Here is a 27,552-nt window from a genome sequence, read left to right as displayed (position 1 = left end):
TATCATAGAAACAAACTATGTCCTAAAAGAAGACTTCTTATAATGAAATTGTACAGAGAATCCCAAAGTATAAAAAAGATAAAAATAATAAATATCTAGTTACAATAAATTTAATTTTTTGGATCAAAATCCTTAATAATTCTGAAGTATATATAATAATGAGTTTTGATAAATACTAAAATTGGACAGTTATTTTTAATACTGATAGCACCATCCAATTTCTCTTGCATTTATTTATATTGATTAGAGAGCAAAAAAAAAAAAAAAAAAGTCTGAACCTACTGAAATTCAAAGTTAAAAACAGTTAAGAGTGGGGAAGGCATTAGTTAGTGGCCTCAGCCCATACTAGAAGGCCTGGGTTGAACACCCACCTCAGAATCCTGACTACAGATTCCGGGAAATGCATACCGTGAGAGGCAGTAGGTGATGGCTCATGAACTTGAGGTTCCAGCCACCCATGTGGGAGGGAAACCTGGACTGATTCCCAGCTCCTGGTTTTGTTCTCAGCACAATTCCAGCTGCTGGAGCATTTGAGAAGTGAACTTATAGACAGGAGTTCATCTTCTCTGTTTCTCTTTCTTTTTGCTTTTCAAATAAATAAACTGTGGTTTTAATATGGTAAGAAGATTTAACAAGCCATCTTTCAAATTCAGAATTTTCTTCCATTAGAATAATCCAGATGGGGTCCACGCAATGGCATAGCAGGTAAAGCCGCCATTTGCTGTGCCAACATTCCATAGGGGCACCAGTTCGAGTCCCGGCTGCTCCACTTCCAACTCAGCTCTCTGCTATTGCCTGGGAAAGCAGTAGAAGATGGCCCAAGTCATTGTGCCCCTGCACCGTCATGGGAGAACCAGAGAAGCTCCTGGCTTTGGATCAGTGCAACTCTGGCCATTGTGGCCATCTGGGGAGTGAACCAGATGTCGAAAGACCTCCTTGTCTGTCTATCTCTCTCTGCTTCTGCCTCTCAAATAAATAAATAAATCTTTAAAAAAAAATCCAGAAAAGATGGAGAAGTAAAGAAGGGCTTTAGAGAAGCTTTAAGGTGCTTAAAATATTCTATATCTTGATCTAGATGGAGGTCAAAGGGGTGCATTCATAGGTAACACTCTGCTGAGCGGTATTTTAAAGATATATACACTGTGCAGTATAAGTTTCCCATCTGAACAACAACACAATGATGCAAAGGCTTGATAAATTCTAATAGAAATGCTGCCTTCAAGTTCATTAACAACAACCTTTATCATTTATATCATTATAAATGTCAAAAACTTAGAGCCAAAATGATTTATTCAACATGACTGTGGCTGCCCACGCTAAACATTTACATGTTCCGTACAAGTGGCTGCTGGGCCGTGGGGAGGCACATGCTGCACACATGTGTGCTCTAATACGTTAATTGAGGCTGGCGCATGTGTGCTCCACTAATGTACTCAATTGTGCAATTTTATGTGAGGACATCTGTGGATGTAACTGGGAAAGGCACTAGTATGAAGTGACAACCTTTCTAGCCAATGATTTACGTAACACGAAGCAGCAACAGCTAACTTTTGTTGAGGTTTAACTACATAGCAGGCCTTGTTCTAAGTTCTTGCATTCACCCATCTCAACAATATCATGTACAGGAATTTTAAAGCAGAATTTTTAAAGCAACAATGGCTGATTCGTTCTGCCATTCCCCCTCCCTCCCCAAATAAGATAATCTGGTAGTAAAATTTAGTGCATTTATGGCCTCCCGATTTGTAAAATGTTGGTAGGAAACTGAGTGAAAAGTGATTGTGATGTAACTGCAACTTTGAAACTGAAAATCCATTAAAATGAATGTTAAACATGTCTATAAAACTCAGGCTTCTATAGTAATCATTTTAAAAAGCATCCTTGAAGCCACTTGTCTGACAGCAAATGCTTCTCACTTTACAGTTGACAAACTCCTTTGTTGGCTCACAGCAATGCTTAATAAACTGGGAGTTGTAGATGAATTTCCTGGATTAGGACTCCCTGTCTGAATAACCATCTTCCTTATGATTAGTATTTTTCACATGCAGATTTCTTCATACTTTCTGTTGTGTCTCATATTGTCATATTAAATCTTAGGTAACAGTTTAATTACTGAAACTCTAAACTGCACTCTAACACTCGATTATGTAGATGAAAGCAACTGACTATTAAAGGACCAATGTATAAACGTGAGACCTTGTACAATCCCACAATGTACACAGTCTGCTACTTAAGGTGAAGCTGTCCTTCCAGACCTGTCACCATGCATCACAATGGTGGGAGGAAACCCAAGCCTGGAATCACAGGGTTAAGTGGCCAAGCATGCTGGGTGGTTACTAGAAGTTACATTTTTAGGCTTTTCAAGGATGTTGATAAATCAGTGACTCTTTACATAATAGACTCAAGTAGCACTCAATGGCTAAGTTCGTTTTTTTTTCTGGCGAGGCATGGGGAATGTCCCATAAAGGCTGGGCAACACTTTTGAGTTTACTGCTTTGCAAGGAGGCGAGATCAGCAATTCAGGCCACCTGTGAAGACATGATTCTTTACATATGGAGTGGCCTTTTTAAAGATCACAAATACATACTTAAACACACTTATAAATGTATTTTGGTACAGGAAACATTCAACACATATGTGTGGGCTTCCTTATTTATACACAAACACATATACATGTAAATGTGTGTATGTGTATGTCACAGTTGAACCACAGCTCAGCCAAGCCTATTGTCTTGTAATATTCCATATATTTAAAGACAGCTTTGAAAATATCCTTAAGTTGCATTTCTCCAAACAAAAGTAATCTCAAAAACTTTAACTCTGGGGATTGGGTATTTAACTTACTAGTTAACACACCCACCTCCCACATCAGACTGCCTGGTTCGATTTTTTGGCTCCAACTCCTTCCAGCTTCCTGCTATTGCACACGTTGGGAGGAAGCAGTGATAGCTTAAACACTGGGCTCCTGCTTCCCAAGCGGGAGACCTGGATGTTATTCTGGGCTCCTGGCTTCACCTTCCCCCAGTCAGGCATTTGTGGAGTGGATCAGATATGGGCACACTCTCGTTCTCTCAAATTGAAAAAATAAACAAAAATTCAACATTTTAATTCTTAATTGCTGTCAGGATTTCATTTTGAATGGCATCATCTTTAATTCTTCATACTCTTTAAAGGGTGTTTTCAAAAAATTGCAAGGACCATGAAAGGGCATTTAAATTAATAGCTCCTTAACCAAGGATGTCAAAAATCTCTATGATGAGAATTACAAAACTTTAAAGAAAAAAATAGAAGGAGATACAAAAAAATGGGAAAATCTTCCATGTTCATAGATTGAAATAATCAATATCATCATCAAAATGTCCATTCTTCCAAAAGCAACTCAGCAATTCAGTGCGATACCAACCAAAATACCAAAGACATACTTCTCAGATCAGGGAAAAATGATGCTGAAATTCATGTGGAAGCACAGGAGACCTCAAATAGCTAAAACAATTTCATACAACAAAAACAAAGCCGGAGACATTAGAATACCAGTTTTCAAGACATATTACAGGGCAGTTATAAGCAAAACAGCCTGGTACTGATACAAAACCAGATGGATAAACCAATGGAACAGAATAGAAACAGCAGAAATCAATCCACACATCTTTTACAACCAACTTAGATCAAGGATATAAACCCAATTCCTGGAGTAAAGACAGTCTATTCAAAAAATGGTGCTGGGAAAACTGGATTTTCACATGCAGAAGTATGAAGCAAGACCCCTACCTTACACCTTATACAAAAAGCCACTCAACATGGATTAAAGATCTAAATCTACTACCCGACACCATCAAGTTATTAAAGAACATCGGAAAAACCCTGCAAGATATTGGCACAAAGATTTTTTGGAAAAGACCCCAGTGGAACAGGCAGTCAAAGCCAAAATTAACATTTGGGATTGCACCAAATTGAGAAGTTTCTGTAATGCAAAGGAAACAGCCAGGAAAGTGAAGAGGCAACCAACAGAATGGGAGAGAACATTTGCAAATTATACAACTGATAAAGGATTAATAACTAGAATCTACAAAGAGATCAAGAAACTCCACAACAACAAAACAACCAACCCACTTAAGAGATGGGCCAAGGACTTAAACAGACAATTTTCAAAAGAGGAAATCCAAATGGCCAACAGACACATGAAAAAATGTTCAGGATCACTAGCAATCAGGGAAATGCAAATCAAAACCACAATGAGGTTTTGCCTCACCCCAGTTAGAATGGCTCGCATACAAAAATCTACCAACAACAGATGCTGGCGAGGATGTGAGGAAAAAGGGACACTAACCCACTGTTGGTAGGAATGCAAACTGGTCAAGCCACTATGGAAGACAGTTTGGAGATTCCTCAGAAATCTGAATATAGCCCTATCATATGACCCAGCCATCCCACTCCTTGGAATTTACTCAAGGGAAATTAAAATGGCAAATAAAAGAGCTATCTGCACCTCAATGTTTATTGTAGCTCAATTCACAACAGCTAAGACATAGAATCAACCTAAATGCCCACCAAAGGAAGATTAGATAAAGAAATTATGGGATATGTACTCTACACTTGATCTTAGCTCTATAGAATACTACACAGAGTTAAAAAAAAATGAAATCTGTCACTTGCAACAAAATGAAGGAATCTAGAAAACATCATGCTGAGTGAAATAAGCCAGTCCCAAAGGGACAAATATCATATATTCTCCTTGATCTGTGACAACTAACTGAGCACCTAAAAGGAAACCTGAAGCAGTGAAACTGATACTATGAGAAGCAATGATTTGATCAGCCCTTGTCCTGACTATTAAGGAACAGCTTACTATTTTATCCTTTTTAGTATTTTCTTTTACTAATTAATACCATTGGTTGAACTCTTTACTTAACACAGAATTATTCTTAGGTGTTTAAATCCAATTGATGGACAATTCATCCCTGTTAAAAAAATAAGAGTGGGAATAAGAGAGGGAGTAGATGTACAGTTTGGCACACATTCCCTCGGACTTACCCCTAAGGGTAAAGTTAAAAACTTGCCATGGGATTCCAAATCCCATTAAGTTGGCACGTACCAATGCCATCTTTCTAAAGTGATCAGTTTAAGTTCATAATTGATCATAAAGATAGGATAAAGATATGACTTTATGACACTATCATAAAGATAGTGTCAAAGGGATCACATAAATAAGACCAAGTGTCTGCTAATAATTGATAGAATTGAAAAGGAGAGAATGATCCAACATGGGAAGCAGGATACACAGCAGACTCATAGAATGGCAGATGTCGTAAACGGCACTCTGGCCGCAGAATCAGCCCTTAAAGCATTTGGATCATCTGGCTACAAAGCCCGTGAGAGCATTTCAGGCATGGAAAGCCAAGACACTGTGGCAAAAAATGAACTACATGAAAGACCTCGGTGAGTGAGATCCCAGTGGAAAAAATAGGCCATCAAAGAAGGAGGTACCTTTCTCTGAAGCGAGGAGAGGACTTCCACTTTGATTATGGCCCTGTCTAAATAATGTTGATATCTGTGGACTCAAGAGGCTTCCATAGCCTTGGCAGCTCATGACAAGAGTACCGGGTGATTACTGACATCATAGATAAGAGTGTCAATTATTAAATCAACAACAGGAGTCACTGCGCACTTGCCCCCTATGTAGGACCTCTGTCCTTAATGTGTTGTACTTTGAGAATTAACAGTAAAACTAGTCTCCAAACAGTACTTTATACTTTGTGTTTCTGTGTGGGTGCAAACTCTTGAAATCTTTTACTTAGTATAGAGTTGATCTGCATATAAAGATAATTAAAAATGAATCTTCATGAAGAATAGGATAGGAGAGGGAATAGGAAGTGGGATGGTTTGGGGGTGAGAGGGTCGGTATGGGGGGAAGAACCACTATAACCCAAAAGCTGTACTTATGAAATTTATATTATTAAGTTTTCTATAAAAATAATCAATTAATAGCTCTATGCAGGGCTCACCTTATTTTTAGCTATCCCACAGAAATAACAGACTTTTGTTAATGTGATTGTTAATTACATTAACAAATTGATTAGACGGCTTACAACACCTTGTTCTGCACCACATTGGGTGTCTGAACCTAAATTTTCCAAGAAGTAAGATGTATATATGCATCTTTGGACTCCCACTATCTCTCACACTGAGCCAGGAGACTACTGTTTCTGCTCTGTCTCTTTATGATTGGCTTTTAAAATCAACAATGTCTGGCACGTATGAGAATCAGATTTGTTAAAAAGAAACCTGATTGGGTTTTTTTTGGCCAAATTGGAAGAGCATTTGAGATGATCTTGAATTTTATTTTTCTTCATGATAAAGAATTCTTTACCTGACCCATGCACACCATCCCAATTGGTGATTTCCATATATATACATATACACACACACACACACACACACACACACACACATATGGCACAATAAATGTGAAATATAGCAGAAATTATATAATACATGGAAAAACATTAATTTTCTTTGAATGCAAATAACTTAGAAATCACAACAATGATGCCACCTGTAGCATGTTGGAGATGGCATTCTCCACTTGTCACTTCAACAGCCTCAGTGTGGTATCTTCTATATGGCGAATGTTCCATAAGCGGTGAATGGACAGAGTTTAAGAACAGAGGAAATAGCGTGGCCGAGCGGTCTAAGGTGCTGGATTAAGAATACAGAAAATCGCTTTCAACGTTGGTCTTGGCATTATGAAGGACATCCACTCACTCCACATGAAAAGGTCGGAGTCTCTAGATGACTAAGGAATGCTGATTTGCAATTTTGACTGCATGGTCTCAGCTCTACTCCACATGAACGAATAACTGTATAGCACCCAGGTGCTACAGAAGTGTAGGAATCTGGAAAGCCCTTAACAGCCTTCATTTATCCAGATGATAAGAGATGCGGAGGTTAGAGGGCTACAAAATATTGTGGAGATAGCAAATGAAAGGCCTATTACAAGAAGAAAAGCTTGTTATTTTCTCATCAAGGTGAATCGAGACTCAACCTATGCTTTGGGTTTACAGTTTACAAATATTTATTCACTTTTGAAGTTAAAAGATCAAAGGAAGGCAGGAGGATCCCAAAGTTCAAAGGGATAACAATACAAGGATACTGTCCCAAGAAGGAAAATTAAAGACAGGAGATAAAAAGGGTTCTGGCATTTGCTGAATCTTTAATTAGTATATTTTGAATGGATATAACTTCCTGTTTGCTGCTTATATATATTATCCAGAGAAATACCACTTGAGCAAGTTTATATATTATATATACTATATAAATATATAGTATATATAAGTATATATATAAATGTATAGTATATAAAATATATAGTATATATAATATGTAATTATATATAATATCTAATCATTCTAATTAAAATTAATCTAATTTTCAATTAGAATTATTTGAACAATCCTCAGATTTTCTCCCCATTCTGGGTATATCTCTATACAAGCAGCCATCAATCCTCTGGCTGTCACTCTTACTTTTCCTATTTCCTTTAAAGCCCTATTTCTTTACCTGCATTCTCAAAATCTCAGTCCTACTCAGTTAGTATTCAGAGTTTCTCCCTATTAACTGGTTGCATTCTGGCTTATTTGTAATCATATATTCTTTCCATAACCCAACAAGATCCGAGGTACATGTAGTTTCTATTTTTATGAAACTGAATTTACTTTCAGTTTCTATTCTCCTTGAACTTTGGAAGGACAGGGCCTATTTACCCCGTGCTTCTCTCAGCCTCCCTGTCCCTCGGATGAAATCTTCCTTCATTTGCCTTTCACTGCAGGGTCTGCTTCCAAACTGGGTCCTGGGCATTTTGAATTACTTATATTCTGTTTCAAAAATTAAGCAACCACTAGAATGTCATTTAAAAAAAAAAAACAACAAAGACTGTCAATATCAAAAGGAGTTGGAGATGTGGATGACGGGAACTTTCACACACTGCTGGTGGAAAACTCTTAGGTAGTTCCTTATACACACACATCTACCACTGATCCAGAGATTCTCCTTTGTATTCACCTAGGAGACGTGAGAACATATGTCCTCAGAAGACATTCCCAGAGCCTTCCTGTAACAGTCCCAAGCTGAAACCAGCCCAAACGCTGGTCAAGAAGTGAATGCATAAACAGATTAAGTCACATCCACAAATGGAATACTCCTTAGCAATGCAACAGTATCTGTGAAGCTCCAAAACGTGTTTAATGAAAGAAGTCGGAAACAAACAATTCATAACATTATGATTCCACAAACGAAGGTCTAAAACTAATTAGTGACAGACACCAAAAAGTACCTGCTTATTAGGGGGTTAGATAGCAGCAGTGAATTTACTGGTAAGGGGCATGAGGCAAATGTTCTGCACTGTTTATAAAGACATACAACTGTTAAACCCTTTGAACTGAACCCTGAAAGTATGAGTATGTAGGTGGGCATTTGGCCTAAGAGCTAAGACGCCACTTAGGGCACCCTTGTCTTACATCAGAATGTCTGGGTCCCATTCCAGATCCAGGTCTGGCTCCCACTGGGTCTGGTCATTGAAGAGAGCTAGGGAATGAACCAGCCGATGGGAGCTCTCTTTCTGGCTCTCAAATAACTTTAAAAATGAAGTGATTTTTTCAAGGAGTATTTTATTGCATGCAAACCATTTCTGAAACACCAGAAGTAAAAAAAAAAAAAAAAACTCAGTAATTATTCTTACGTTGCTGACTCACTGTATTCCTCATCTTTCCTGAAAAATTCTACTTCTTAGTCTCCAAATCCCAATGAGGCAGGCCCTTACGGCTCTTCTGTCATCAGAGGAAACCGCCTCAGCTGCTACTCTCACTGCACTAATCAGTTCCCCCGCATGGCTCCTCCTTCTTCCTTTATTGTATTCCTTACCATTCCATTATTACCAAAGTTATTACTTGTTCCTTTAAGATACAAATCAGAAATCTTTTCCTTGGGAGACACAGTGCAGGAACGAGCTCTCTGCACAAACAGTAGAAAGAAAACTATACTGGGCATCGGCAGCTCTCCAGTTGATTAGTTTATGACACCAGCTAAGTAAGTTCACTTTCCCAACATACGATAATTCGTCTGTGGCCATATTAAGGAACACTGTGAGATATATAAATGAGAGTAAACTGATGATTATAAAGCATTATACTTGAAATACAACACTTAGGGTTACTGTTATTGATACTTGTTCCAAAGCCACAACCAGAGCCCTGGCTCAGGCCCAGGCATGCTCAAGTCTGAATTACTTCAATAACTTCCGATATATTCTTCCTGATTTGTGTTGGCAGGTGACCAATCTGTTACTCATATGCATGACTAACAATTTACCACGTAATTCCTTACAAAACACCAGTATGCACTAGATCTTGGAAAGATAAATGTCATCAGATTTAGTAAACTCCACATTTGTTTCAAGATAGCTGTCAATCTGGAAGCTTAGGTAAAAATACAGGTATATAAACACAAAGATAATGCTTGTGCTAAGACGATGTATTTTTTAAATCATTCTGATTTTCATGCCAAAGATATGATATGATATACACTTTTAATCCAGTAACTATTTTTTCTTTGAATAATTTCTAATTTTGAGGATATTCTCATACAATATCTGGTTTGCTGACTTTACTTGGATAAGGCATCACGTAAAAACTGTCCTGGGGAAAGGAGGGGTAGCCAGCACTGTGCTGTAGTAGGGTAAACCTTAGCCTGTGGTGCTGGCATCCCATATGGGCACTGGTAAATGTCCTGGCCACTCCACTTCTGATTCAGCTCCCTGTTAATGGCTTGGGAAACCAGCGGAAGATGGCCCAAGTGCTTGGGCCCCCACATCCAAGTGGGAGACCTTGAGGAAGCTCCTGGCTCCTGGATTTGGAACAGCTCTGGCCATTGCAGCCATCTGGGGAGTGAACCAGCAGATGGAAGACCTCTCTCTCTCTCTCTCTCTCTCTCTCTCTCTGCCTCTCTACCTATCTATAGCTTGCCTCTCAAATAAACAAAACATTAAAAAAAAGGTATGGCTTTGAAACAGGGTTTACATCTCACTAATAAAAATTAAAACAAAACCAAAAAACTATTCTGGGGCTAGCATTGTGGCATGAAGGGTTAAGCCACTGCCTGTGACACCAACATCCCATACAGGTGCCAGTTCACGTTCTGCCTGTCCCACTTCAGATCCAGTTCCTTGCAAATGGCCTGGGAAAGCAGTGGAGGATGGTTCAAGTGCTCAGTTCTCTGCCACCCATGTGGAAGATCTGGATGAATCTCTTGGCTCCTGGCTTTGCCTTGGCTCAGCGTGGGCCTTTATAGCCACTCGGGGAGTGAACCAGCAGATGGAAGATCTCGCTCTATCTCTCCCCTACTCCCTCTGTAACTGACTTCCAAAATAATAAATGAATCTTTTGAAAAACATTGTCATAAAAATATTTTAGCTCACAATGTAATTGACCCAATACAAGATGTCAAGAAGATATTTTGACTTCTTGACTGTAACAGTAATTTGTCTTTTCTAATCAACTTTCTTATTTGTATTTTCCTGTTATATATTAGGAGAAATTTCTCTAAATGTGCAATTTAAAATCCATTAAAAAATGAATACTTCAACTAAAACAATCAATGTCACATTCTCTGTCTCTTGTGGTAGTGCTTACATATACAAAACAAAAGAAGAGAATGGATGCAGAATTGAAGACCAAAACACTTTACAATGAAAGGTTATGAAATTTTAGTTTAAAGGTTTTATTTCCAATTATCTCAATAACAGTTTAGATTCTATGTTTTATTCGTGTTTTGTCACTAGTAGAGCCCTCAGAAATCAAGGGGGAAAAGGCACAATAGCTAATTATCTTTTTTGTCATTTTGTACATCATAGGAGGTTAATGAATGTTAATTTGCATTTACAGACTGACTATAAGTACATCTCACAGATGTAGCTTATTTGGCCACAATGAGGCCCTTCTCAAGCCCTGAATTTTCGTGTTGCCACTCCATTATACTTGCCAAAGCAAACATTTCTTAGAGCATATACCTGGGAGAAAAGGACTTACACTTTGAAATCAAGACACAATAAATGCTATTATCAACTTAAAATATACATCAAGTCAGATTAAGAATAATAATATAGGATAAACATCAGAACCCTAGCAATTTTATGAGATCATTACTAAATTTTGCTAAAATTTGGGTAATTAGAAAAATGGATAAATTATTCCTTCTCTTTAAATATGTGAATTCACTTGAATTGTTCCCATAAACAGTAAATATCAGCACATCAGTCATCATTCTCATTAAGTCTTCATCTCCATGGCAGAAATAGAGCCCTTCACCCCACTGACGCTTGGCTTGGTCATGTGACTTCACTCAAATGATAAAGAAAAACCCAGGGACCAGCACTGTGGTGTAGCAGGTAAAGCCACTGCCTGCGATACCGGCATTCAATGTGGGTGCAAATTCAAGTCCTGGCTGCTCCATTTCCAATCCATCTCCCTGCTAATGTGCCTGGGAAAGCAGCAGAAGATGGGCCAAGTACTTGGGCCCACGTACCCATGTGGGAGACCTAAAAAAAGCCCAGCTCTGGTCGTTGCAGCCACTTGAGCAATGAACCAGTGGATGGAAGATCTCTCTCGCTCACTCTCTTTCTCTAACTCTTTCAAATAAATAAATCTTTAAAAACAAAGATCCAGAATTTTATCCAGAAATGGCAATAGTCTTAGTCTAATATTAAAAATTACGTTCATAAAATGTTTTCCTAAAAATACCTAATGACTTTTCAATTAAAGGTAAACAGCCATTTTTATAGGTTAGGTTTATTTTCCCATAAATAGAGATAAAATACTATTGGTATGAGATGGGTTTAGCAGAATTTACTTTTTAAATTAAAGTTTGGTGCTCTTTTCCCTCATACCAGTAATTTTGCAGAAGACTAATTCAGAGTATTCTCAAAATGTCTTGGAATGTTTAATAGACCTGACTGTACCTGGCGTGGGATTTAATTTTTAGGGGAAACCATGCTAATGGAAGCACTGGATTCCAAATGACTAATGACTCTTAGATGCATGAGTGTGAGACAGATGGCAAAATATCATCAGAGGTGACCGTCTGAAATGTCAGCCTGGCAAGATTCACTCTGATGCAAGCTATCTTTTCCTATCTAAATCAGATTTTTCCACGTAGCAGTCTTTCCCTGAAAACATATCCTTCAACGTTTTACTCTCATTTGATTCATGTAAGTAAATGTATTAAATGAGATCCCAGTATGTGGCCGAGTGATATAAAGCAAGGAGAAATACTGATACAATGGCTACAATTCACAGACAGGAATAAGAAGAGAGAGTCCACAGCACGAGATGAGAAACAAGAGACTCTATCCTGGTGAACTGGGTTAATTTCAAATATGTAACTGTACGGTTTCCAATCACGTGTACTCTGTATGAATAAATGAAATAGGGATGAATGGTTCTGGGGACTTGCAGTGAAAGTTATTAATATTTCAACATTATCACTGAGTATTTATTGACACACATCAAAAATGCATAGGAAATGACTTCCTACACTCACTACTTATACCCATTAAGAATGGATGTATTTGATAAATATAAATGGTGTATGTATATTTACAATGTGATTACAGGTAAAAGATCTATCAAGAAAAACCTATGTGAATATCTCATATGGAGAAGTATGTCAAATATTTGAAAGTGAATTGATATGCAATTACTATGGAGTAAACTATATAAACACATGAAAAATCAATAATCTGACATTCTGAATTCCTAGAGATCAGTAAGACTGTTTTTTAAATTGAAACATAATTTAAAAGTAGTAAAAGTAACTAGCCACCATCAAATAAAGTGGCACATCAACTCTAGCCAGGATGTAATTTTGGAATTTCCTATTTAAAAAAACAAAAACATTGTGTTTAAAAAGTTTAATTTCTATCCATCTTTAAATGGATCACCAAGAAGTAAAGCAGTCCCACTATAATGAGGCATAGGAGTTTAAAACATAAGTCAGGCCGGCGCTGTGGCTCAATAGGCTAATCCTCCGCCTGCGGCGCCAGCACACCAGGTTCTAGTCCTGGTGGGGGCGCCGGATTCTGTCCCGGTTGCCCCTCTTCCAGGCCAGCTCTCTGCTGTGGCCCGGGAAGGCAGTGGAGGATGGCCCAAGTGCTTGGGCCCTGCACCCCATGGGAGACCAGGAGAAGCACCTGGTTACTGCTTTAGGATCAGCGTGGTGCGCCGGGTGCAGTGGCCACTGGAGGGTGAACCAACAGCAAAGGAAGACCTTTTTCTCTGTCTCTCTCTCACTGTCTACTCTGCCTGTCAAAAAAAACACAAAAAACATAAGTCAACATTCTGTTAACCCTTTTCAAGTGGTTAAGGAGGCTGAAAAAGTATCTATTTATAACTATGTCAGAATATATTCAATTCAGTTGAGGGAGGGGCCAAATTGGTTATTTTGTATTGTGTTAGTTTAAGCGGCTGCATAGGACATCCATGGAACATATCAGGCCCTGGCCCCTCTACTTCAGACTCAGCTTCCTCTTAGTTTCCTGGGACACAGAAGACAATTGATCAAGTGCATGGGAGATTTGGATGGACCTTCTGCCTCGTGGTCACAGCCATTTGGCGTGGGAACCAGCAGATGGAATTCTATTTGAGTGTGTGTGTGTGTGTGTATCTCAGTCTGTCATTCTGCCTTTCAAGTAGATAGAAATAAACACTAAGAAAAATAAAATGCTAGCCATAGAGAGAAGAGATACAAATCCCTCTCAGAATAGTATCATCTGTGTAGCATGATACTTTTTTATGATCAAATGATTCTGCATGCAAAGTTGTGAGGTTAAGCTGTTACTTGAAATTAAAATTTGCATAATTTTTAGTGAAAAAAGTATTTAATGCCTAGTAGAAGATAAATAATAAACACAACATTTCCCAGGAGAGTAGATACTTTTGACTCAACAGGGGAAGTTTTAAGCATTCTTGAGCAAAATAACATGTGCTTGAGAAAATCACTTTGAAATAACTGATTGAAACACAAGTTGTTGCAACTCCAACATTCAAATTAATGGGGAAATACTTTATATATTTTTTTACATGATGACATATATACCTAAGCAAATTTCAACAACTCATGCCAAAAAGAAGTACAAAGCAAACACATACTTTGAAAGAAAAAAATAGTTTTGCGTACTTTTTAGGGGGTTTGGGGATCTAAATAACCATTTGTGGATTCCCTTTCAAAAAAGCAAATTTTTACAGCAGCACAGAGTGGCAAGCATGAGTAAATGAAGCGATCTAGTCCTAGCTCCCTCTCCTAGGGATGTGATGCCAGAATACTTAGTGGGTCTCTATGGTGCTCAGTTTCTTCTATAAAATTTAGGAACCATAACTAATGCTCTCCAGTTAGTAATTGTTCATTTATTCATTCCTGAATGACCTGAAACGCACCTGCCCTATTCCTCTTCCTGGAACCACTTTCCTTTACCTATCCAAGTTCTTTGATCTCACGCCTCCTTATAATTCTCCTGAAAATGTAACCTTCTGAGTGTCTGCATGCCTTGCATGAAATAGCATACCCTGGCTACTACCTGCACATGGCCTAGGTCCTATATCCCCCTTGATTTACCTGTGTAACGTGCCTTCCTCAGAGATACAATGACATGCCTACTGTCTGTCTCCTCCTACCCTATCCACTGGAACATAAGCACTAGTGTTGAAACCAGTTTCAGATCAGGTATTGTGCTAGCTCGGAGATAAAAAGAGTTCAGGACACGTTATCTGCCCTCTGCGTAGATAACATATAGGTAGGATACTTATGCTATATACAATAAGCTTCACATCGCAAATATCTGTGTCCAATTATGGAGACTGTGGACACCTAGGTAATGCTATTCATACCCACCATGATGTAAACGGCACCTTTGGGATGTACAGTGCTCAACCTGCCAAACCACGCCCAGCTTCCCTGAGACAGGTATGTGCAAAACACAAAGCTGATCTTAAAACCCATCAGGATCTGCCCATTGTCCACAGAACAAATTCATCCCTGCTCATCAGGTCCCAACCTCTCTCTGCAAGCAGCTTCATCTCTCACCTCTCTTTCTCACTCACTTGTGAACCCCTGTCGCATCTCAAGGCTCTTATCCATTCCAGTCTGAGTTATGTCTTGCCCATCTCTGCTCTAGTAATTTATCTCAAATACTTTTGTGTGGGCTGCTGGTGGCCAGGAATCAGTCATTCACATTGTATTCCCAGCATGCAACACAGGGTTGAATGAATAAATTAACAGATTGCCGCATGAACAACACGACTTAATTTATTAATTCATGAAACAGTTCCAAATGATTAGCCAAACTTCATTATACTTTTCTTTTTAAAAAAGGGCCCAACACTGTCCAATGAAAGCAGTTAAAAGGGGTAATGTATACACACATGGTCTCTACCATGCTCTTAAATAACTGAGCTTGTGAAGTGATCACTATTTTTTTTTTTTTGACAGGCAGAGTGGACAGTGAGAGAGACAGAGAGAAAGGTCTTCCTTTGCCGTTGGTTCACCCTCCAATGGCCGCCGCGGTCAGCGCACTGCGGCCGGCGCACCGTGCTGATCCGATGGCAGGAGCCAGGTGCTTCTCCTGGTCTCTTGGGCTGCATGGCCCAAGTACTTGGGCCATCCTCCACTGCACTCCCGGGCCACAGCAGAGAGCTGGTCTGGAAGAGGGGCAACCGGGACAGAATCCGGCGCCCCGACCGGGACTAGAACCCGGTGTGCCGGCGCCACGAGGAGGAGGATTAGCCTAGTGAGCTGCGGCGCCGGCGTGATCACTATTTTTAATTTTTTAAGACTTCAAAGACTACTGGGCTGATGAAGGCCAAACACACACTTTGCGTTTCATCCGCAATCATTTACAGTAAATCAGAGCTTTTCCTTGACTTCCTTCAAAAGACGAACCGAACCGCATTCATCTCACCAGCGGATGAGTGCTCCTCTGATCTACCTATCAGCAGTGCCACACCAGGCATGACACTGTGTCACTATTACAATCAAACTGCCACCCAGCATCCAACGCAAAAGTCATTTCTTAGAAGAAATGCCCATGTAGCACAGCTGAGGTGCAAATACAATGTTTATCAAATTTTGAAATATTTGTCCTGCAAACTGATAGGAACTATTTACTATCACAGTATTAAATATTTTGTGATTGTTTTAAAGTTTAAGTGAGGATGCACATCTTTTCATTTGATTATTACTTATGGCCCTTCCCATTTTCCTACTGACTGATGGTCTTTTCATTTTCATTTGTTGAACTTTTTATTTAGTGAAGCCATTAATCCGTCGACTCTCATATAAATTAAAAACGTCATCCCCAAACAATAAATTATTATTTTTTTTGGAAAAGGAAGAAAGAAAGAAAAAAAGTCAATTCTTTGGTAGGAGCTGAGTGGGGCTTTGAAGTTGCCCCAAACCTGTGAAGACTTATTAAATAAAAATGACACATTTGAAGGTAGCAAGAATCTGGGAAGCATCTAAGAGGAAAAACTGAAACAATTTAACACTTAAATTTTGAGAGCCAGTGCATGAGGACTCTCCGGCTTCTTGCTGGAGTGCGATCAACTCAGCTGATAGTTGACAGGTGATATGACCTGAACATTCTCCAAGTTTTCAGTCAAGAAGTGAAAAATCTGATGATGGTCTCCTGTCAATCTGCAGACAGCTGCTCTTTTTTTGGCCTGGCAGAAAGCAGTCCCTAAGAGGGACGTTCACTTCCGGTGTGATGGAATAATCAGCATATATGTCTATACTAAAAGACACCTAAAAATCACAGTTTTCCCCAGTGCTAATGTCTTTGAAAAAAGTAGCAGGAACAGTACAGTTTATCTAAAGAACACTCTAATATTTTGCATTTTATTTCCTCACATTTCAATATAAGCCTGCGATTTCGAGACACTGAATTCTTTCTGTATATTTCTGAGAAAAGGTGTCTCCCTAAAGCAGATGACCTTTAAAGTAACAGAGACTTACTTTCAGGATTAGAAGGTCTAAAGTTAGCTCACGTAAGTGGTATGCTTATTGGGGTTCCAAACTCAAAAACCTATTAACTGTGGATTGTTTCGGCACAGAGATTCAAAGCCACAGTGTAACATAGGAGCTGCTGTCAGAATGGAATGTAGGTTTGCAGTCAGACAAACTTGGATTGGAATACGAGCTCTGCAAATTGCTAGCTTTGGGGCCTCTGGGGATAGACAAAACCTCTCTGGATCTTGGTTTCTTTATCTGTAGGATAAAAGCAGCACCACAGAGCAAATGACAGGAAAAAAACTACATGAGCTTTCATAGAATCAGTGCAAAAGTGGGCTCTCAGGACTGGTTCTAGTCTTGAGCATTGTTCTCTGCTGTCCTTTAGAAGACATGAACACAATCATGCATGTGGAAAGTCAGAGAAACAGGACGAGTGGTAACTGTCCAAGAAGTTTAGAAAAGAAAAATGAAAAAGAGATCTGCCCAGGATTCCAGACTTTCTTCCATCGTCAAATGCAAGTCTCTAAATTAAGAATCATGATGCTTGAACAAGCAACAAGGGAAGTCTTGAGGAAGTGATGGGATACCTAGCTTGCTACTATTCTCTGTTCTTTCAAAGAGCTTTTAAGTGAAAAGAGGAAAAAAAATAATAAAACCACTAAAGACAAAACTACTCGTTTCCAGAAATTCATAAGTTGTTTATCTTCAAGAAAAAGGGCACTTCACGGAACCCATTTAATAAAAACAGGGGAAGGAAGTCAGTGGAGTGTTATAATTAGCTTAAATGTAATTGACAGTAAGTTCTTTAAAAAAAAAAAGTGTATCATTTTAACAGGTGCAGGTATCAGGGATGCTAGTCAAAATCAAAGTAACTAAGGTTACTCATTTATAGGGTATTGGTTTCCCTCTGAGAATTATAACCAAGATCAGATAGTGAAGACTGGTCAGAGTGAGTTAACCAGTAACCTGCATTCCCCAGTCTGAAAGCGAAGATTCTGGGAAACAAGCTCACCTTGGAGTCTTCGTGTCTTCCACCTCACCCCACTCTTGCTGCAATTATTACACGGATCCCCATTCTGTCACTTTACTTCTGATAAGGCAGAAATTCCTCTGTGGAGGGCCCTTTCCCAGATATTATTCATCTGCACTTTAGTTTGATGAAATTTAACTATATTACTTGCATTAAACCTGAGGTGATTATGAATGCTTGGAATGAGGAAGCAGAAAAGAGGGTACAGAAACTACAGGGTCTGGGTAACAAAGGCAGGCGTAACCTATACATCCTTATTTTGCCTAGGCTTAGAGTTAATCATTCTAATTTACTCTAATCATCTGCCTTTACCTCTCCTTCTCATGCTTATGTTTGACAAGTCATTGAAGGTAATGTCCCTATTTTAACATGGGGTTGGGGGGGACCACACCAAAACAAGTCAGATGTTCTATGAACTACTAGAAGGTGGCCCTGTCAGAATTACCGACGACATGATTTCTGACTTGCATGGTATCTATACAATGGAACTAAGCAAAGGGTGTGCGCCTATCCATGGGTCTCTTAGTGGCCACGTTTTCCAGTGTATCTGAATTCACTCATAACTTGATTCATGAAAAAGTAAATGCAAATGGTTGAAATGATCACTTCAAGTACTCAGTCACAAAATTCTTGACAAAACCGAGGTGGCTTTGTGTTGCGACCCTAGCCAAATGCATTTTGGCTAATGACCTCTGTACAGCAAATCAAAGGCAACATCTTCTACACTCGGGATTTTTAATAAAAGTTCATTCTAAAAGTCGATACAACATATAATACTAGATATTTTGAAATATATTAGCACATGAAGGTTTAGGCTACATAAATAGACTCAATAGAGGCATCAGCTTGAGAATGCACACTGTGATGGTTATTGCAAGAGATAAGACAGTGAACTTGAACATAGAAGACGATGGGGAAAGAGACAAAGAGCAGGAGATGGAGATATCGACCCTGTGCATTAGCATCATGTCAGAGCTGCCTGCCTCCCCCCAAGGGCTGGCATACCACAAGGCAGTTTCACCCTTCTCCACTGTCAATCTTGCTGTCTCCTGTCTCTCCTTCCTGACAGTCCACTGGTAGCCAAAGATAGAAGAAGGAAACTTTTGAGTCCTTCTTAGAAAGGGATTCTTTAGCTGAGAAGAAAAATGTGAACTAGTTGTTCAGGGTTTTTCAGAATGTGCTACCTACTTGTATTACAGGGAAAACTTTGATTGTTATCACCTTTCTACCTGCGCAACCCTTTCCCACCTAACACTTTTTTTTTTTTGGACAGGCAGAGTTAGTGAGAGAGAGAGAGAGAGAGAAAGGTCTTCCTTCCGTTGGTTCACCCCCCAAATGGCTGCTACGGCCGGCACTGTGCCGATCTGAAGCCAGGAGCCAGGTGCTTCTCCTGGTCTCCCACGTGGGGCAGGGCCCAAGCACTTGGGCCATCCTCCACTGCCTTCCTGGGCCACAGCAGAGAGCTGGACTGGAAGAGGGGCAACCGGGGCAGAATCCAGCGCCCCGACCGGGACTAGAACCCGGTGTGCTGGCGCCGCAGGCGGAGGATTAGCCTAGTGAGCCATGGCACTGGCCCCACCTAACACTTGTAGGAAGGCTCTCCTCGTACATAAAATAGATTGACAGATGTCTTCTCAAATTCTGCTTTTACATGCTAAGCTGACATTGTTCTATTCACTTAGTATTTGATGCATTAGCTTCTTGATCAGATTATACTGGAATGTGTGAGCTGTTTCTGGACAGCTATGGAGTTACAGAAGGTCAAAAGAGGAAAAAGAAACAGTGAATCAGTGACATGTAGTACAGAATGAAGGCAAGACCAAGGGGAGAGACAATTCACCTCTGCATACATTACAAGCTGACTTTGAATTCTAAAAAATTCTCTAACAAGAATGTGTTTATTCGTCTCAGAATTAAGTTTTCTCCCATATATTTTTCTAAGTTTTGAAACACATCGATATTTAAGAGGTCTCTGCAAAGCATGCTTATTTATTTATTTATTAATTTTGCCTTCTCTAACAGTATCTTAGTACTTCCGAGTGTTTACCCACATGTGCTCAGTTCTGAACAACAGTTAATTAACTATTGATGGGGCCTGGCAAGCAAGGGGTTCCCAAGTGATAGCTAAGTGTATTCTTTACTAATCATTTAATGAAAACACTGCCATGAATAATAAATCTGCATCTCCCAAGATACACTTGCAACTTTTACAATAATAATAAAGACAGCCGTATGTACTTTATACAAAATAGTGCATCTTGAAAACACATACACGGAGCAAATCAGGTAGGTTATATTGATAAAGAAGCTGCAGTTCCTGAGGTTGCCATTAAGATTTCACATTAAAAAATACTATGCGATTATAAACACATAATATTAAAAGCACAAAAAGGAGGTTCTGTTTAAGAAGCTAATATCATCATTCGATATATAAGGCCCCAATGGAGTGGGCATCATTTAGATTTTAGTCATCGTAGTACTGAACTTCAGAGTTTGATTTGAAATAAATGTACACACCTACAAACACACATCAATTATAGATGCATTATAATGATGCAAGGAAACAATGCGTTTGGGATGCCCATGAAACTTACTGCTCCTCTCAAAACTGAAACTTGTCCTTCAGTCTAGTCCCACAGCTGAGACTGTGGGCTCCTCTATCTTCAGACTCTGCTCACATAAAATCAGGGTGACTGTGTTGATGACTGAGAATCAGACAGTCACCATCAGAAATCTCGTCTCAGCAACCCCAGGGATTTCAAGCCCAGGCTGGCTCAAGTCAACACCTGCTTTTGACAAACCAAGGGACTACAACCAGTTATTTTAACAAATGAAAGGGCAAAGCGGTTTAGTAAATGCTCAAGAGTGACAACATTGCTGGTGAGTGAATGAGAACACACTCTTAGGAAAAGGCATTTTTGGAGTTGGAAGCCCTAACTTTGTCTTGTTACCCTGCATTATGGAACTTTGAGAACATTATTTATCTTCTTTGATCCGAAATCTCTTCACTTGTGAAATCAGAATGACGACACTTGCTGCACCTGCACTTCCTAGCTGTCACACTTCCACTACTACACTATCACCACGGCCATGACCACTAGGAATAATACTAAATCCATCATTAACTAAAGGCTTCTATGCCCTAAAACTTTAGGAGTTCCTTTTTATCCCTTGTATCTGTATCAAACCCTCTCAATAGTCCTGTCAGGTAAGTACTCTGGTTGTCCCACTACAGAAAAGGAAACATCTCAGAGTGGATAAGTAACTTGCCAGAGGGGCCTGAATGTGAATTTGAACCTACATCTTTCTGATTACACATTTCATTTTAGGTCCACTATGTCCTGATGACTCTAATATATCACATATATTATGTGTATACATCTAATTATGCACATATATTATGTGTATACACTTAATTATGTATACACTTAATATTATGTATACACCTAATTATGCATCACACAAATATACATATGCACATATACACATTATGTGTACATATATTATGTATCAATAGATATACTATTTATTTTATACATATACAGACATACACTTCTGATGTAAATTCTCAAATGTCATACCAATGCCTTTTTTATTTTTATTTTGTAAATTTCAAAGCTTACTGCATGGAGCAGGGTAGGCAGTTAATATACAGGAAAAACTTATTAGGTGGGAGGTTGTGAAGATAATTTTGAGTGAACTATTAATTAACAAGTATGGATGTTTGAATCCTCCTCTTCTTTGTGATTACATTTTTAAAACCACTTAGGAAGACAAATACTATAGCCATTGCTGATAGGTGAAATCTTATAAAATAAGAAGTTGAACTCATAGAAACAAAGTAGCATGGTGGCTGTCAGAGGCTAGGGTGGTGGGGGAAATGGGGACAGGCTGGTTGAAGGTACCAACTTTCAGTTATGAGAACACGTTTGAGTATCTACTAATAGCACATGGTGACTATGGAAAATAATACCATATCATACACTTGAAATTTACAGAATAGATGTTGAATGTTCTCAGACATCCATCTAGCAAGAGAATTGTATGAGGTGATGGATGTGCTAATTAACATTATGTGTATTTATATCAAATCAGCTTTAAATATGTACAACTTTGTTTTTTTTTTAATACATCAGTAAAGCTGAAAAAATACTAAAACACTCTAGAGGGGAAAAATGCACATGGACTAACATAGATTTCAGTTTGGATAAAGAGTGGACAACGGCAGAAAAGCTGCTCTTCTCAATAAGCAAGCCCTGAACTCGAACCCTTTGTTCCAGGTAAAAGGAGAAAAGTGCCCTTTAAAAAATCGTTACATAGGATTCCTATTTTTCAACATCTTCCACATGTAAGTCTTCAAAAGAGCTATTCTGTAATTTCCTATCAAAACAAGATAATGATATTGCCATATGATTTCCCTTGACTTTGTATATGAATAATAATGATGATGATGATAATTAGTGACATTCAAAAGACTTTTTTTTTTTTTCCAAAGCAAAGGAGAAGGGTGCAGGGGGAATTAGAAAAGATGAACAGAGGTCTTATATCTAATCAAAACACAAAAATTCCAGCTCTTTTAAAACACTCTGTTCCCTAGCCTAATCTTTTCCCAAGGAGGACAGGCTGAATGGAAAGATGCGGACAGGCGTGCCAGTGCGGAGCTAGAATGACATGTCTGGGGAACAGGAGATGCTGCACTTCCCATTATCCATTGATCACCTTGGCAATTCTTATTTCATCCTGAGAATGTGATACTTACTCTTGTACTGCTCTGGCTATGGAAAGGGCCGTAGATCCAGTTTCATTAACGCTATCTAAGGTCACATTTGGCAGGTCATCATCATCACTGTCACTTTTACTTTGTCTGGGAGATAGGCCTCGGGGGTCCATTTGTGCTGGGAAAAAAAGGCATATATAATGAATTAAAATTAGTGCGCAGAAAGTTAACCTTGTCCTGGACCAACATCAAGCACCGAACGTCTCTGCTGTGCATATAACACAAGTGGAATTCTCTAGACATCACAGGAAATTATTAGTGAAAGCTGTGTGTTTTATATACTGATTATCCACTGACTCCTTTCCTTGTTCATTTGATTCACACATCAGCTCTCAGCCTATATCAGTTCTCAAATATCACAGCTATGATTATAGAACAAAAACCATAAAATCCACAGTAGTGCCAAGTCCTAGGTGTTGAAACACTGATAATATACTTTCAGAGCTCCTGTTCAACCCTCTGGCTTCTCTCGCCCCATGAATTCTGCTGCCAGACTTCTGGCCATCTTACTGCTCATTACCACTCTGCCTGGAAAGTTCAAAGCATGAGGCAGAAGAGGTAGTAACGGCTGAATGCTCTCATAATAGGTTTTAAAACAACACTGACATGACTAAAATAAAGTTTCACGTATTTTTTGTGAAGTGACGTCTTGTAGTTCCTTACGGCTCTAAGTAGAGAGCTGAAGGCACAAAAATGACAGAGCTGGTAGTACTCTGAATATCTGCTAGCAAGCTCTCTGCACCTCCATCCTGACTCCATTTCTCAAAAAGTCATTTCTAGACAAGATGCTCCTCCCACCATGAACTTGCCACAGCAAGAGGCAGCCCGATGTTCTCGCCTCTGTTGACTGAACCATCAGATGCTTTAAATGAGAGGATCATTATCATCATTTAATATGTTAGCACATATTTTTTTTAAAAAATAGATTTAATCCCCATCTCTTTTGCTCTGTGAATAGTTTTAGCAACCACTGCCTAGACTTTCGATCAGCCCTCAGGTCAAACACACGCACCAATTCAATTAAAAGAGCAGCACTGGCCATACCAGGGCCTTGCTAATGGGACCCATTTCCACCTGGTTGGCTGCTCCTCAGACTGCCTCCCTGATTCCCAAACTGCCACCATTTGCAAAGGAAAACAAAATGCACTAAAAGCAAAGTTACAATGACATTTGAGTACATTTACAATTTCACTTTTTTTTTCCACATCTTTTTTGGTTACTGTGCATTATACATTACTTAGTACCACATGGAAATGCTGATATTTTATCATTTCTTACCGATAAAAGCCAACTTCTTATGATTATGATTAATACTTACAATATTGATTAAAAAAAACTATGCCTAAAGTTTCAACATATTTCTAATAAACTAGGTTAGGTAGGAACAGGTGTCTGTTAAACCTGGTGAGCACTAGGGTAATACATAATATAAAAATAAACCAAAATGTGCTGTGCACAATGGAAGTGCTTGGTAAATGCTGGGTGAATTAAAAAGATTATTAAAACAAAAAAAGCAGCAGTCTTCAACTGAGGTCAAATTTATCCTTCTGAAATATTCTGACAACATTTAAAGACATTTTGGCTTGTCATAAGGTGGAAGGGTAGGGAGTGAGTTAAGATGCTACTGGTGGGGCCAGTGCTGTGGCGTAGCAGGTAAAGCCACCACCGGCAGTGTTGGCATCCCATATGGGCACCAGTTCATGTCCCAGCTGCTCGACTTCTGATCCAGCTCTCTGCTATGGCCTGGGAAAGCAGTGGAAGATGACCCAAGTGCTTGGCCCCTGAACCCGTGTGGGAGACCCAGAAAAAGCTCCTGGCTTCAGGTTGGTGCAGCTCTGGCCATTCCAGCAGATGGAAGACCTGTGTCTCTGTCTCTCTCTAACTCTGACTTTCAAATAAATAAAACTTCTGGCCATTCCAGCAGATGGAAGACCTGTCTCTCTGTCTCTCTCTAACTCTGACTTTCAAATAAATAAAACAATCTTAAAAAAAAAAAAAAAGATGCTACTGACATCTATTGGACAGAGGTCAAGGATACTACAAAATTTTTTGCCACTACACAAGATAGTAGGTGCCCACAACAAAGAATTCACCAGTCTAAAATATCAGTCATACCCAGGTTGGGAAACTGGTTTAGAGATTTAATATTTGGGACATATAAGGTGTTTTACCTTGTGACTTTCAACTGCATAGCTATATCCTCATTTCAGTATCACTAGCAAAAAATTTAAGTCATATTTCGGGTCATCCATATTTTCTGTCCTTGTCCTCAAATAAAACAATTCCGTGTGCTGTGACTCTATACTAACAACTTATTTAAACTCAGAATTCACTTCCCCAAAGGTCAGGAATTATGAAGCAATATTCATTAAGAGCTTCTGAATGTCCCAGAGGACAAAGTCTGTTTTCCACCTGATCTCTAGGGAAGATACACCTGGAGAGAGATGCTGGACATGCTCTGCAAGTCAAAGCAACCAGATCCACCACCAACTGATGAGGGTGCTTGCCCAGCAGTCACTCCAGCAGCACTGAATTCACCCTATCGTTTAAGAGTGATTTTGACTTCAGGCAACAGAAACGGGCGCAAGCTAACTCACATCACAAGGTGGCTATATGTGTTCATTGCTTAACCACAGGGAGGCATTCTGAGAAATGCATCATCAGGCAATTTCACAGTTGTCTGAACTTCGTAGAGTATACAAGCATACTTCAAAAAAAAAAAAAAAAGCAAAATGGAATTAAAAGATAATGTGCATTTCCCATGACCTTTTTGAAACCCCCTGTACTTACAAATCTAAGATGGTTATATTACTACTACATCACTACTAGGAGCTGTAATCTTTTGGGATCACTGTTGTACCGGTAACCCATCTGGAGAGATGTTGAGTAGCTCACAGAATGGAAGCTAAAGACAAGCAGCACACAAGCAGTAGAGCGCCCAGAGCTGATGCAAGTAATCTAGCCAGGAATTCATAGATAATTTCTTTTTGGGAGAGTCTGTTCTAGAATGATTCATTTAACAGACATTCGCAACTACTCAAAGCCAGCCAAGAAAAGTGAATATCAGATGTATCTAGGCTTCCAAATCACATAGTGTATGGTGTTACATATGTCTATGAATGTCAACAATTTAACATTTAAAGCTGTTGAAACATAATGCCCTAAGATGCCTTTGCCAAAATACCAAATTAGCAAACAGCCAAAGAAAAGAGGATATTCTGGAGGTCCCAAGACAATTAGAGCTTCCACAGGTCAGTAATACAACTCAAAGAAGATGCAGGCAGTTGAGCAATAAGAAATCTGGCTTTGCAAGTTGAAGTCTAATTGTATGAAAGATTCCAAGTAACTCATCAGGGTTGGAATATCATCATCTAAATGGTTATGTTTATATCTTAATGAAAGTATAAAATATGTTAAATCTGATATCCTTTCTGATGTACTTTTCAGGAGCATCATAATTGAGGAATTCTTTCCAATATTTTCAATAAATATTATGAAATACATCTGCTACCAGCATGCTGGGAAACTCTTTTTACCCATACCTTCAGCCAAGCTGAGGAAGTAATTAGAAAGGCTTTTTAAAATCTGCATTGCTGATGAGGTCAGATGATTAGCTTATCTGCATACTTGCATAATTCCACTCTATTTTTATTAAATGTATAATAGGGCATGTACCCTAGTTAACCTCCATTAGTCTTTGAGCATCTGGACCCCTTTACAAAGGACTTTTCTCTGGGGCTCCCATTTAGAGATAATAGAAAAATTACCTGGGTACCAGATCTGAAAACGATCTATGTCTTTAAGTAGAAGAGCAGGTGATGATCTATAAATATCTGAAAACAATTTGTATTTGATATATTTCTTAAATAAAAAGGGGGATCAGGGTACTCAGTCTAGTGGATAAGATGCCCCTATCCCATATCACAGTGCCTGGGTTTGATTCCCAGTTCTGATTCCTGGACCCAGTTTCCTGCTGAAGCAGATCCTGGAAGGCAGCAAGTAAATGGCTCAACTCATTGGGTTCCTGTCATCCGTCTAGGAGACCTGAGACCTGGATTACATTCCCAGCGCCTAACTTCAGCCCAGTCCAACCCTGGTCATTGCAAGCATTTGTGGGCATGAACCAGCAGACAGGCTCTTCTCCAATCTGTCTCCTGAATAAGTCAATAAAATATGTTTTTTTTTTTAAAGATTTATTTATTTATTTGAAAGGGTGAGTTACAGAGAGGCAATAGCAAAGAGCTGGATCAGAAGTGGAGCAGCCAGGACTCACATTGGTGTCATATAGGAGGCTGGCACTGCAGGTGGCGGCTTTACCATTACACCACAGTGCCAGCCCCTAAAATATGTTCTAAAAATAAACAAAAAAGGATCTTCTAGTTTTGGGTAACTCAGCTCATTGGTAGCAGGGAAATCATTCCCTGTCTTCAAGGTCTGAATTTCACACATGTGAAACAACACCTAAGTTCAATCTATTTACTCTGACTTTCCAATATCTACCTATGGTAGACTGTTACCATAAGGATCTCTCCATTAAATCAGGTCTTCCCATATCCGTGTCCTTGTGTGGTCACTTCTCACAATGACTCTGAGTCTGGCTGCATGACTTGATGTGGCCAATGAGACATTAGCAAATGTGATACAGTCAGAGGCTAGAAGAGTATTTGCACATCGGGTTTCCTCTCTCTGTTTTTAGAAT

The 27,552-nt window shown here is 39.2% G+C and overlaps 1 protein-coding gene across 10 annotated transcripts in view; it reads right to left on the bottom strand.

Moving 5' to 3' along the window:
- KLF12 (KLF transcription factor 12) overlaps window positions 1–27,552 on the bottom strand; it is a 519,070-nt gene that overhangs the window by 124,882 nt on the left and 366,636 nt on the right. For all 10 annotated transcript variants that reach the window (XM_070048724.1, XM_070048722.1, XM_070048719.1 and 7 more), the window contains one exon: window positions 22,836–22,971. In XM_070048724.1, the coding sequence (XP_069904825.1) occupies window positions 22,836–22,971 (136 nt within the window). The remainder of the gene's footprint in view (window positions 1–22,835; window positions 22,972–27,552) is intronic.

Source organism: Oryctolagus cuniculus, chromosome 9 (assembly GCF_964237555.1).
Source record: "Oryctolagus cuniculus chromosome 9, mOryCun1.1, whole genome shotgun sequence".
In the NCBI taxonomy this organism is placed as follows: Eukaryota; Metazoa; Chordata; class Mammalia; order Lagomorpha; family Leporidae; genus Oryctolagus; species Oryctolagus cuniculus.
Note: the sequence above shows the minus strand (reverse complement) of the source record. Positions and strands in the feature narration are given on the sequence as shown.